Source organism: Cebidichthys violaceus, unplaced genomic scaffold (genome assembly GCF_023349555.1).
Source record: "Cebidichthys violaceus isolate CVI_PGR_0920_01 unplaced genomic scaffold, fCebVio1.0.p SCAF_13, whole genome shotgun sequence".
NCBI lineage: Eukaryota > Metazoa > Chordata > Actinopteri > Perciformes > Stichaeidae > Cebidichthys > Cebidichthys violaceus.
In genome coordinates, this window is record NW_027176296.1 from 3,498,484 (window position 1) to 3,510,296 (window position 11,813).

Here is an 11,813-nt window from a genome sequence, read left to right on the forward strand (position 1 = left end):
AAACAGTGTCTTGAGAGACAATCTGGCTAATTTATAGTTACCAAATGGTTCTGCCTTGTTACAATATGTTGATGACATCATGATTTGCAGCCCCACAGAAGAAGCATGCAAATTAGAGTAATTTACAATTACAGTTATCCTACTTAATTTTTGGCTGCAAATGGTCACAAGGCTATCCGTCAAATTGAAATTTGCTCTGGATAAAGTTTCATATCTGGGACATGTGATCACAGCAGAGGGCAAAACCCTCTCTCCCAAGAGAATACAGGCAACTCAAAATGTGCCTAAAACACAACTAAGAAACAAATGATGAGCTTTATATGAATGACGTCATATTAGATCAGTGGATCCTAAACTACTCAGAAAGAGAGGCATCCCTCTCTCCCATGATTCATGGTAAACATCTTTCTGCGCAGAACAAACTGACCTGGACTGACTCCTCGACTGCTGCCTTTAATGACATAAAGAGCGCTTTACTGTCAGCTCTGACACTTGGACTACCTAAACTAGACACACCGTTCACACAGTACGTTGACCAAAGAGACGGTTACATGACATCAGTTTAGACTCAGGAACATGGGGAGCTCATGATTCCTTTCTGCCGTTTCACACATTAGATTAGATTAATACATTAGATGTGCCTAACATTATTGTGGAACGATGTATTATCCATTATTGTATTAGTATGTTTAGCTCTATTAATCTTGAATACAGAACTCATGTAACTCTGTAACTCATGTTGCTTTATAAATAAGAGGGAAAAAGTAACTAGAGTAAAGACAACATTTTGAATTCATAGTCACCATGAATAAACAGAGATACTCCACCTCCAGATCCATCCTCTCTTGCATGGTGAACTGAACTGTATTTTGTTATTTTAAAGATGTATCTAGAGTCCTCAGTAAACCATGTTTCTGATAGGGCAATAAATGCAAATTCATGCTTAAGTAAAGACAAATAATTAATTAATTTGTCATAGTTGCTAGGAAAACTTCTTATATTCAGATGACAAGTAAAGAATGTATTCCCTAAAACTGTCTGTTATGAAATGTGATACTCACACTAACTTTATACTTTTATTTTTTACTCTGTTACTTTAATTGCTTTAGTATATTTTCTGCTGCTGTAACAAACACATTTCCCCTTGCAGGATGAATAAAGTATCTACTATCTACTATCTAAACTCTCAAGATAACATGATGACATGATGAGCTGAGCCTCTACATTAAATAATATAAATATCACTGTATTCAAATTAGTTGTTAACTGGCATTAAGGAATGTAAAAGAACTGCAGCGATAAATATTTGTGTTTTCTTAAGTTATTTTTTTAGGAATTACAATACAATACCTTATGATGTATCACAGCAGGGATTTATCAGAATAGACTAAGTAACATCATTCATCTGTGGATTTCAGGATTTTAAGACTAGACTTAAAGTAACGGTCAGTGGAAATAAAGCAAAGAAATATGGAATGTTATTGTATTAATTCAGCATGATACACAAAAGAGTGCACAGTTTTTTGTATTTTAAAGAAAATGTATTGTTTGCTAACAACTCATCGAGCACCTAAGTAACGGCGATGGAAGGCAGATCTCCAGCACCATGGCACACATTCTACGGTCCGGGGGGGTGTGGCCTAAGAGGTTCAATGTGTTTTCTGTATTTTTGTGCAATAATAATTGTGTTTCCTAATAATTGATGCATGAGAAACCATAGCAACCAAATAACATAGAACCAAAAACCAGCAACCATCAGATTAAAGAAACGGTTTGTAATTTAACTAAACGGCAAATAACATGTGATATGAATACACTATATTGATTTAAATTGGCCCTAGACATGCTGTTAGAAAAGAAGGGAAAAAAGGCCGATCCTGCAACATGTGACTGGTTTTCAATGCCCGACTGTTTTCCTCCCTTAGATGAGTAGTACTTTAATAGTGACATTTCTGTGTAATACTTATGTTTATTATTACAGCTTGTTATCTGAGAAATATGATCTCATAAAACAGCTAGTGCTTTTGTTTAGTTTACCTGATAAAGGAATCGATTAAACTGACACTTGATTCTGAATGTGCATTATGGTAATATGATAGAATTTCTTACAAATCGTTTAAGTTGTTTGATTATTGTTTGTTATGAAACTCACTGATATGTTGTCTTATGATACAGTTCAACAGAGAGTGTCTCATCTCAGGAGACTTATCTTCCCACTTATCTTATGTTCATGTTAACATTCCCTAGCTTGCTACAACATAGATTTGCCTACAATTTAAAAAAAACAAACAGCTAATGCCTTAACCTTATTGATTAATGATGTGCATATGTAAACCATTTTGAGTATTATGTGTTGATGTTTTGATATGCCCCTGATTGACGACAGGCTACAACGAAATCTGTGTTTTCAACACCTTAATTATTCTGTCCGCGTGTCAGTAAACTTCTCTAGTCTCGCCTGCCAATGTTAACCAAACTAACTAGTGAAATATTCAGATGATGGTACGTGTCAATCCGTCTGTTAGACTGTCCTTTAGTGCGAACCATCAACAAATCAGTGTCCCATCCACTCCTCCTGTATTCCCATGAGCACTCTGTTCTAACGACTGCACAATTGGACACGTTTCCCAACTATGATAAAGAGTTTGTTTCCTCCACAGGCTTGGTGTTTTCACTACTAATGATGCCCTTAACTAAAATCGTTATGAAATATTATTGACTTATGTTCTCACTTCTAGCAGAGAATATATACTATTGTAGTGATCTAATGTAATGATCAAGGGGAGGATTGTAATGGTAATTTTTATGTAGTATATATTTCTACTCAGTATATTGTATTCATGCATAAGTCATTTTGCTCTGGACTTTGTTGAACTTCACTGTGTTTCTGTTGTGCAAAAGAATAATTCTCCCTTGCCTGTTCACATAGATAACTAACTGTGTTGTATGAGAATGTTCCATGCCAAGGCCTTTGGGGCGCTTGTTTTGGTTGCTGGCCGTTTGTTTTCACTTGTTGTTCCTATCAGTCTGAGACCAAAAGTCTGAGACCGAGATGTCTGTAACGTTGGCCATCGGCCCCCACCTTTGCTCATTCTGTATAAAGAAAGCTTGTTCACTTTTTTCTTGGTTCTTCCTCACTGAGACTGTACGCATTCTGTTGTGATGATTGAACTTTCTCTGCGCAGAGAATAAATACTTAAAAGACAACCTGGTTTTTGGTATTATGTATTTCAGCATTAGAAGACTCACGCAAAGCGGGTATAGGATTTTTTTTCCACCACAGTTACCATGGTGATTTATTCTCTGCAGCTAGCCTGCTCCAGACCAGGCTAAATGCCAAGCTTAGTTGATTCTGTTGTCTTATCTTTGGAGTCAGCGGCTGCGCTGTGTGATGTGTTTTATACAGTCATTCCATGTTCTGATGAAGGCTACGCATTGGCCTCGTTTTTAAACAAACAACACGTAGGCTAAATTATTATTTAAAAAAAATAAATAAAACAAAACATGATCAAATAAAAAAATAAAATAAAGTTAGCCTATTATGATAGTTCTTTTTCATAATTGGAGCCTATTCGTGTGTTCGACATTGTAAATAAACACCCTTCATATTGTTTGCCAGCTCAAATCTGATTTTATTGCAGTCATTACAGTAATTAGAAATGGCTGCACTTGCAAAGGTGCTTGCAATTAATTACACTACTCATTTAATCAGTCCGTCTCCAAACTTCAAGACAGCAGCGGCGCTTCATTTTATGAGAGGTGTGTCACCTTACGTCAGCATTCAGATTCGCTGTTCATTGGAGGAAAGTGTCCACACCTGTCGTCTCATCAGTGAATCTGTGATCAATCTCTGTGGTCTACTGAAGAAAGCCGTGGCCGTGCACTTACTCGAATTAGTTAGACCTGGCTTGACAAAGCCGCCCCTCCTCAGCCTGGCTCGGCGTTCGAACAACCAATTAAGCCAGGATGAACTTATGAGACTTTGTCCAACCTGGCTTTCCCACTTATCCTGGATGTCTTTATTCTACTTTCGAACAACAGGCCCCAGAACTCCAGTTTTAGGCAAATTATAAAACTAAAAACGGTAGAATAATCAAGGAATGTAATTTAATACAATTTGTATTATTTCATAAAAAGGATGTCATTGTGGTGAAACATGGTTTTCATGATTCAATAACTGCTCCCCATATGGTTAAAGAGTTCTTTAGAATTCTGTTAAGAATCATTTTCATTATTCTTCTTATAGGTTGGTTCCAAAAATACCACATTTTGTTGAGGAGGTTGTTCCTCTGGACAGAGCTCTGACTTCAGAAGTCATTTCAGGCTCTCAAGAGGACAAGAGGAGGATGGCTTATCTACAGCGTTTTAAGGCTGAATATAATCACTGATATTTGTCAGTTTGAGTCTCTTCTTTGCTAACTAGGACCTTATGACTACAATGGGACCACACTACATGAACAGACAGCAAACCACACGACCTGTCTGTAACAGCGTTCAGTGTCTGTGGACTCTGTCTAACCAGGAGTCATATAGGGGTGTGGCAGACAGATTCAACATTTCAAAATCTACACTTTCAACACATCTACATCACTTCTGTTCCCTGGTCACTACACATGTGTCTCATCACATGTTGTGGCCTACAGGAGAAGCACTTCACACGTCCCAGTTACACTTTCAAACAGCTGGATTTCCAAATACAGTCTGTGCTGTCGATGGATGTCACATTCCCATTGTTAGACCACATTGCAACAATCCCACAGCCTATTATAACAGGAAACAATTCTATTCCATCATCGTTAATGGATGGACACATTCAGTGCTCTGACTGAACAAATGCTGACATCAAGTTGGATGTAGGCTTTCTCAATAAATATATTTATTTACAGATGCTAAATAAATAACCTTATATTATTATTATCAGCCACATCATTGCACAAAATGAGACTGTTGGCCAACAATCTAGCGTTAAGTATTACAATTAATTACACAAAATTAGGATTTTCTACAAAACGTGTTGTTTGGTGTCAAATCTAACAGCCAATCAGCTCTTTGATCCGAAGACAGCCAGACGTTTCCCATCATGCCCTGGGGTCCCGCAGTCGGTGGAGAGCAACTCTGCAGCGCCTGGCTCTGAAATCTGCGGCCGCCTCGCTCACGTGAGGTTAACGTTGCCCACGTTTTCATGACGTCACAGCAAGTCGGACGCAAATCTACCCGGCATGCATTGTGCGCCGATCGCCGGTGATCGATTCTGCGCCCGCCTGGCTTATGTCGAACGAACCTATTGTAACGCCGAGCTGTTTGTGTAGTTAGATAAGAGTAGTATTGAAGCCTTCGCGTATCAATGTGTCTTCAAAGTCGAGGTTGAGTCGGTGGGTCTGATGTTATCATAGCAGCTACCATTAGCATGTTTAGCTAGTTTACGGTATTTAGTCAACTTTGCTTGATGTAAAGTGAGTTATTTGCTTTCGCTTTCATTGAGGTGTTTCCTCTCGTAGCTAGCGTTAACTCAGGGCTGTTAGTTGGGGAAGTGCCCGTCTCTCTTTGCCAGGATGTTCCTCGTTGTCCTGGTGTGTAGCCTGTCTCTTGCTGCCATAGGACAGGAGGCGGACAACGACTGGATAGACCCGTATGATATGCTCAACTACGACGCAAGCACCAAGACGATGAGGCAGCCTGCAGAGGTTGGATGATGTTAAATGTACACTGAACGAATTGTATTTGCTAACGTTGGCCTGCATGCTCGGAAGCTATGTTGATATCTCCGTTGTGACTATTAATATGTGTGTGTTGAAAATATGCCTTGCAGCCAGCAGAATATGCCAATGTCCCAACCAAGAGAAGAGAGTATACTAAGGACTCCAACGAGGTGGACTTGAAATCGTGTCGCTCTCAAGTTGTGGATCAACAGAGACAGGTTTGTGACTTTATGTGACTATACTATTTAAGCAGCCTTAAAAGTGAATGAGCATAAGGTTGCTGGCGACATCAAAGACACTGTTCTTTCCTTCACCCGGCAAAGTACACATTCACATCCTCTCGAGAACAAGCACCCGTCCGGCTGGTTGTTCTTGAGCAAGACACTTCTCATTTCCCAATTTTGTACCAACTTGGTTCCTCACTCCTCCGGCTTGTGGCCCGGAAATCGATCTCGGCGCTCCATCTTCAAGGACATCTCAATTCCTAAAATCCATATTGAGGATCGAGGAGGATTGCTGGAGGAGCTATGAGCAAGGACGCACCGGTGTATCCTTTGTGGAGGTGTTTTCGGCACAAAATCAGGAAATGAGAAAAACCCTCAGTCTCTATATGGCAAATGTTAAAAACCTACCTCCAATCTGTCAGGCATCACAAATATTGTGCTTTACTTTCATTCAGATTGATGAACTAAAGAAGAAAATCATGCTCATCTCACAACAGCCGACATGCGATCCAGTGTTCAAACGATTCCTTACCAGACTCCGGAAGGAAATAAAAAGAGTTGGTTTGGTAAGTGGGCATTTCACATGCATTATGCTGTGTTGTGTGCCTTTGAATATGTCTTTGCTAATCATTCATCCATTTCACTGAACCTTTCTTGCAATCATCTTGTGGCCTATTTTTGACAGTGCTACCTGTCCCCTTTTGTCCCCAGCCCAGTGACTCCTCGGAGGTCATCTATGATGCCAAAATCAAACTCTCCACACAAGCCATGACCGAGATTCAGGCACTGCTGGAGGGCGAGGACAGTTGGAGAACAGGCGCTCTAGACAATGCCATCAGTCAGATACTGGTAGATCTCAGACCACATGACTACGAGGCCTGGAAGTGGCGTTTTGAAGACACCTTTGGCGTGGAGCTTGACACACTCTTAAAAGTAAGCTCATTGGTTAATCTGAAATCTTTGTTTATAAGTCTTTAAAACATTTAGCGACACTTACCGTTCAGTCAAAACTTTAAAATCTGAATTCAGTCTAAAGTCTTTTTGCATCTGTCTTTAGTGAGACTGGAGTTTGTGTTGCAAACTTGAGTACCTGGTTTATGTAGAGAGAAAATGCACATCCTCAACACCTGGTGCAGACTAGATGACTTTTAAAATCCACCTGAATTTTAACATACGAAAAACCTCAAATGTAATGACAGAACAAAGCTGATTTCTCCGATAGTTTTCTTTTCCTTTTAGTCATCTCAGTACTCGTACAAGAACATTTTGTAGCTTCACTCTGTTTATGCATGTGCTCTTAAGTAAGCAGGATACTGTCGGCTTTCTCCTGTAAACTAATTTCTTAAACATCACGTAAACAAGAATCCTGGTTTTCTAAATGTGGTTGGATTAGAGAAACATGAGCTAGATATCTTCTGATATTCAATTTAATATGATTTGCAACAGAAAAGCTCTCTATATATTTTTTCAGTTTCTGCTATTTTGTTAATGAATAATTACGTATCAATCGATTATCAAAACAGTTTATTATGATTAATTTTATTGCCAGTCGACTGATTGATTAGTCGACTAATAGTTGCAGCTCTAATAATTTTTTTCCATCTTGTGCAACCAGTCAAGTTGTACTCTGTCTGTTTGTGTTCCAGATGGGTCTGGGTGTTCTGATTATAGTGGTCATCATATGCACTCAGCTGTGGTCACTGGTGTCCTGGTTCATGCAGTTCAGGAGACTGTTGGGTGTCAGCTTCTTTGTCAGTATTATCTGGAACTGGCTATATCTGTACAAGGTGAAGCTCTTTAGCTTTTGTTCAGCTGCCATTCAGGTTCTTTTTTGACAGATAAATTTGTAATATGTTTTTTTAGACGAATACGTTTACAATACCATTCAATCTTTTTCAGATTGCCTTTGCTAACCACCAAAGCAACATAGCAAAGATGGATAGTGTCTATGAAAAATGCACTGGAGTGAAGAAAATTGACTGGAGTGATAGCTTGAAAGGTGAGCCAATTACAAGTATAAATGCAGAGTATATTACGTATCTGTCTGTTTAACAAATTCAGAATCGACAAATTTGGACACGCATGGTTTTCACACACAGCAATGCCGTGAAAAATGTTTCTCACTCATAATGTTTAAAGGCCCCCTGATGGGCCTATTGATGGACTGATCTGAAACTATGAAAATGAGTTATGGTCTTGCTCCTTCCTGCTGCTCCATATATTGGTTCAACACCAATGTCCCCCATTCACATTGTAACTTCAGTATTTTATAACCTGGATCCTATTTTCCTATTTTTCTCTAAATGACTAATGGGGACAATATTTTTTTGAAATAGTTCCAGTCTTAAGCCAGAGCAAAAAGTATTGCAGCCTCGTCCACATTGTGAAAATCAGCTAAATAATCAGCCATGTTGATTGTTACGCTGCAACAAGTCACCAGATTTCAGAACGAGACTTCTCCTTGAGCGAGACTTGGTTAGACACAGTAACAAACAGACCGGATCAAGTGAAAGGTGAGGAAAGAATGTTGACTTTCTCTGTAGAGTTGTTTCTATAATGTTGTCAGACACATAACAATCTGAGCCTGTGGCTAAAACAAGCACTTAGTGGACGTACATGGACGGTGCAGAATTGCATAATATCAAATACATTGCAGCTCGTTAAGCAGCTGCCATCTGCAGTGTTCTTGCTCAATACTGGACCAATTTCAAAAATAAATACCATTAGTCACTTCGACACACAAACATGAGAAAATAGGGTCTAGTTTAAAAAACAAAAACAAATGAATTACCCTTTAATGTGCAAAATCTTATTGTTTTCAGTGTTTTGAAAGATTTTCTTAGAGAGGATGCACTCTCTACTTACTGACAGTGATACTACTAAGCCTTTGAAAAAGACACTGAATTAACTCTAGTTGCTGTCTTAGCCCCCTCTGCTGTCTTTGGATGTTTTCTTGCAGAGTGGTTCAGAAGCACCTGGACTCTTCAAGATGACCCTTGTAAGAAATACTATGAAGTCCTTGTGGTCAACCCCATTCTGTTGGTTCCTCCAACCAAGGTAGGTCACTATGATTGCATGTATGAGTTTTCACTGCACATACAGGCTGTATTATGCTGCGTAATAATGACATAATTATGACAAATGGTACATTCCAAACATCCCTCTGTCTTTAGGCGATCGCAGTTACCATCACAACCTTCATCACAGAGCCGCTAAAGCACGTTGGACAGGGGATCAGTGAGTTTCTTGTTGCACTCCTCAAAGATCTACCTATTACCCTGCAGATCCCAGTTCTCCTCACTATCGTGCTCGCCATTGTGGTAAGGACCCCTTGGGAAATTACATTGACACTTGAGATCAAATAATGTGTCTCTACACTGTTCTATTAATTTAACTCTTCAACAGGTATGCATGTATGGAGGCGTGCAGGCAGCCTTCCAGCATGGCATCGCTGCACCTTTTCGTTGGCCTCGAAGGGATCCGCCTCCTCCACAGCTCGAGCAACAGCAGCCTCCAGTCCAGAGGATTCTGGCCGGGGACAACTTAGCAGGAGGGGACGCACCGCAACAGGCCCCAGTGCAACAAGCCGTTGAAGGCCGGTTACACAGGAACCAGGTTCGTCAGAGGCAGCCCAACAGATACAGGAAAGAGATGGGTGTGGAATCACTGGGCACTGCCGAGCCTCCTCGCAGTGAGGATGAGACAGATGCTGAGCTGCGTGAGGCGGAGCAGAAGTCCGCTGAGTCAGATTCAGAAAACCTGCATGAGACACTAGAGGAGCTAGAAGGGGAAAGTGCTCACAGTGTTGCTGCTAACACAACCAAATCGAAAGCTAAACCCACTGAATCGGATTCATCGCCCTCAAAGAGTAAACTGCTGAAAGTGAATGAAAAGCTTTCTCAAAATAAACTCAGCAGAGACGGTGAAGCACCTCAATCTCAGCCAGCAGAAAGGCGGCTTTCACTAGCTGATCAGGTGAGTTCTTTCTAAAGTACACGAAAACTAAATTAAATTAATCTTAATATCCAACATAAGACCCTAAAATAGTGCTGTGATTTGTGTTTTAATGCTTCAGATTTGCACATGCAACATGAATAGGTAAATAATATTTAATAACTAGATCATATTTTTAATGAGGCATTTTCATTGGCAGTTGTCAGTTTTGTGTTTTCATTTTTGTGTTTTGATGATAGCTGTTGTGAATGTGAATGTCAGTAACCCATGGATAGGGACACCATACTTCTTCAGTTTTTCTTAATAACACTAATTATAAGTGCAGTGGATTTCAACTGGGGTGCCACGGCATACTTCTGTTTAAACTTGACCATGCCCAAAATCTCATAAAATTAATGTTTGATTAAGATTGGTTTTAGCTACCGCATCATTGATACCCGTGGTTATAAATGTGACATTTGTGAACAACTGATAGCTAGATCTATCTTATCATTTTCTTAGCAATAAAGAGGTTGAATTCCACTGCAAATGAGTGAATTTAACAGATTTTTTTTATTGACATCTGGAGGGTTGTAGCAGCAAATTAAATACATTTAAAGCATATAAATGTCAGTTTAGACATGTTTTTCAAGCCAGTAGTATGCTTAATTCCTATATTAGAGTAATCACTTTATTTACTTTGTCAACATATAGTGACTTATATTTTAATGGTTGAAATATCTCTAAATGTAAATATATTATTATTTGGTTTATGAATGTATTATTTGCTCCTACAAGACATTGTTATCTGTAAGGGTTTTTGATTAATACATTTTGATGTAAACTCCCTCCCTGCAGGATCTGTACTCTGCTGAAGACACCACCTCCTCTGTCTCACTGCCACCTGTTGAGACTGTCGGAGCTCCTGTTCAGGAGACATCAGCGGATTAGGCAGCTTCAACATCAGTCAGAGCTGGAAGACAAACGTCGTCAGTGTTTGGTGCTTCTTGCTGGACTGTGCAGGCGGTGATGCCAAGTAGTCCCTGACTGACTGTTTTACAGACATTGTTAAAATGTTGCATGTACATGAACATTTTGAAGTGTTACCGACTAACTTTACCTTGTTGCTGTGCGATCAATTAACGGTGCCTTTCCCTGAACAGAGTCACCAACACCGTTTGGTCAATCTGTTTATTATTTCATGATGATTTCAGCTCAGCTGTATTTCCTCAGTTGGGAAGAGTAAACAGTTAAATCAACGCAGAGCAGCCAGACTACAACAGGTATCAGGGAAATAGGAAATGGAAATGGAAATGTTAAAAACAGCATTACTTGATCTGGTGTTATAGTATGTCTTACCCAGGGGCAGAAATCATGCTCTTAAAAACTTTTTCCAGTTTCACTGTAATGATGGCAAATTATTTTTTTAAATTCTAATGAACAAATAATGTTTCAATTTTGAAGTTGAAATTTGTAAATAAATTTGTATTTTGTAAATTAAAAAAGAGAACAATTACCTTCTGCAGTTTTTTTTTTTAACATTAAGTTATTTTTGTGATTATTAACTACATAGAGGGCTTTATAGCGATGCTGAAGTCAGTGTTGCTGGACAGCGGTGCTTCTTCCTTTCATTTTGTATTGGACGAGTTAAACTGCGTCTGCAAATCATAGGGTTGCTGTCTGCCTGGTTCGGCACATGGAGGAAGTTGATCGGTGATTCGTAAGTTCATAAACCAATGTGTATATTACAAAATCAGTTACTGATATAATGTCTTAAAAGATCTAGATATATATTTATAAATCTATATCTATTTATTTATAAATGTATATCTATACATATGTATCAGATGTGTATATATGTATGTATATATATATGTATATATATGTATTTATACATAAAGTTTTGAGTCTGAAAGACAAATAATGGCCTGAAAGATAGTCAGGTGCATTAACATTT

The 11,813-nt window shown here is 39.0% G+C and overlaps 1 protein-coding gene across 1 annotated transcript; it reads left to right on the forward strand.

The window, feature by feature from the left end:
- Positions 1-5,143: 5,143 nt before the first annotated feature.
- On the forward strand, positions 5,144-11,372 carry LOC137870305 (chloride channel CLIC-like protein 1). Its single transcript, XM_068707416.1, has 10 exons — positions 5,144-5,684; positions 5,810-5,917; positions 6,379-6,489; positions 6,635-6,856; positions 7,570-7,710; positions 7,823-7,922; positions 8,883-8,980; positions 9,097-9,243; positions 9,329-9,898; positions 10,715-11,372. The coding sequence occupies exons 1-10, from the start codon at positions 5,553-5,555 to the stop codon at positions 10,805-10,807; spliced, it is 1,722 nt and encodes a 573-aa protein (XP_068563517.1). The 5' UTR covers positions 5,144-5,552; the 3' UTR covers positions 10,808-11,372.
- Positions 11,373-11,813: the final 441 nt, after the last annotated feature.

Bases quoted from the DNA above. Each gene is read 5' to 3' on its own strand.
- LOC137870305 (XM_068707416.1), top strand. From the start codon at position 5,553: ATGTTCCTCGTTGTCCTGGTGTGTAGCCTGTCTCTTGCTGCCATAGGA. The intron at 6,857-7,569 runs GTAAGCTCATTG...TTTGTGTTCCAG, and splicing joins AGCTTGACACACTCTTAAAA to ATGGGTCTGGGTGTTCTGAT. The intron at 9,244-9,328 runs GTAAGGACCCCT...ACTCTTCAACAG, and splicing joins CTATCGTGCTCGCCATTGTG to GTATGCATGTATGGAGGCGT.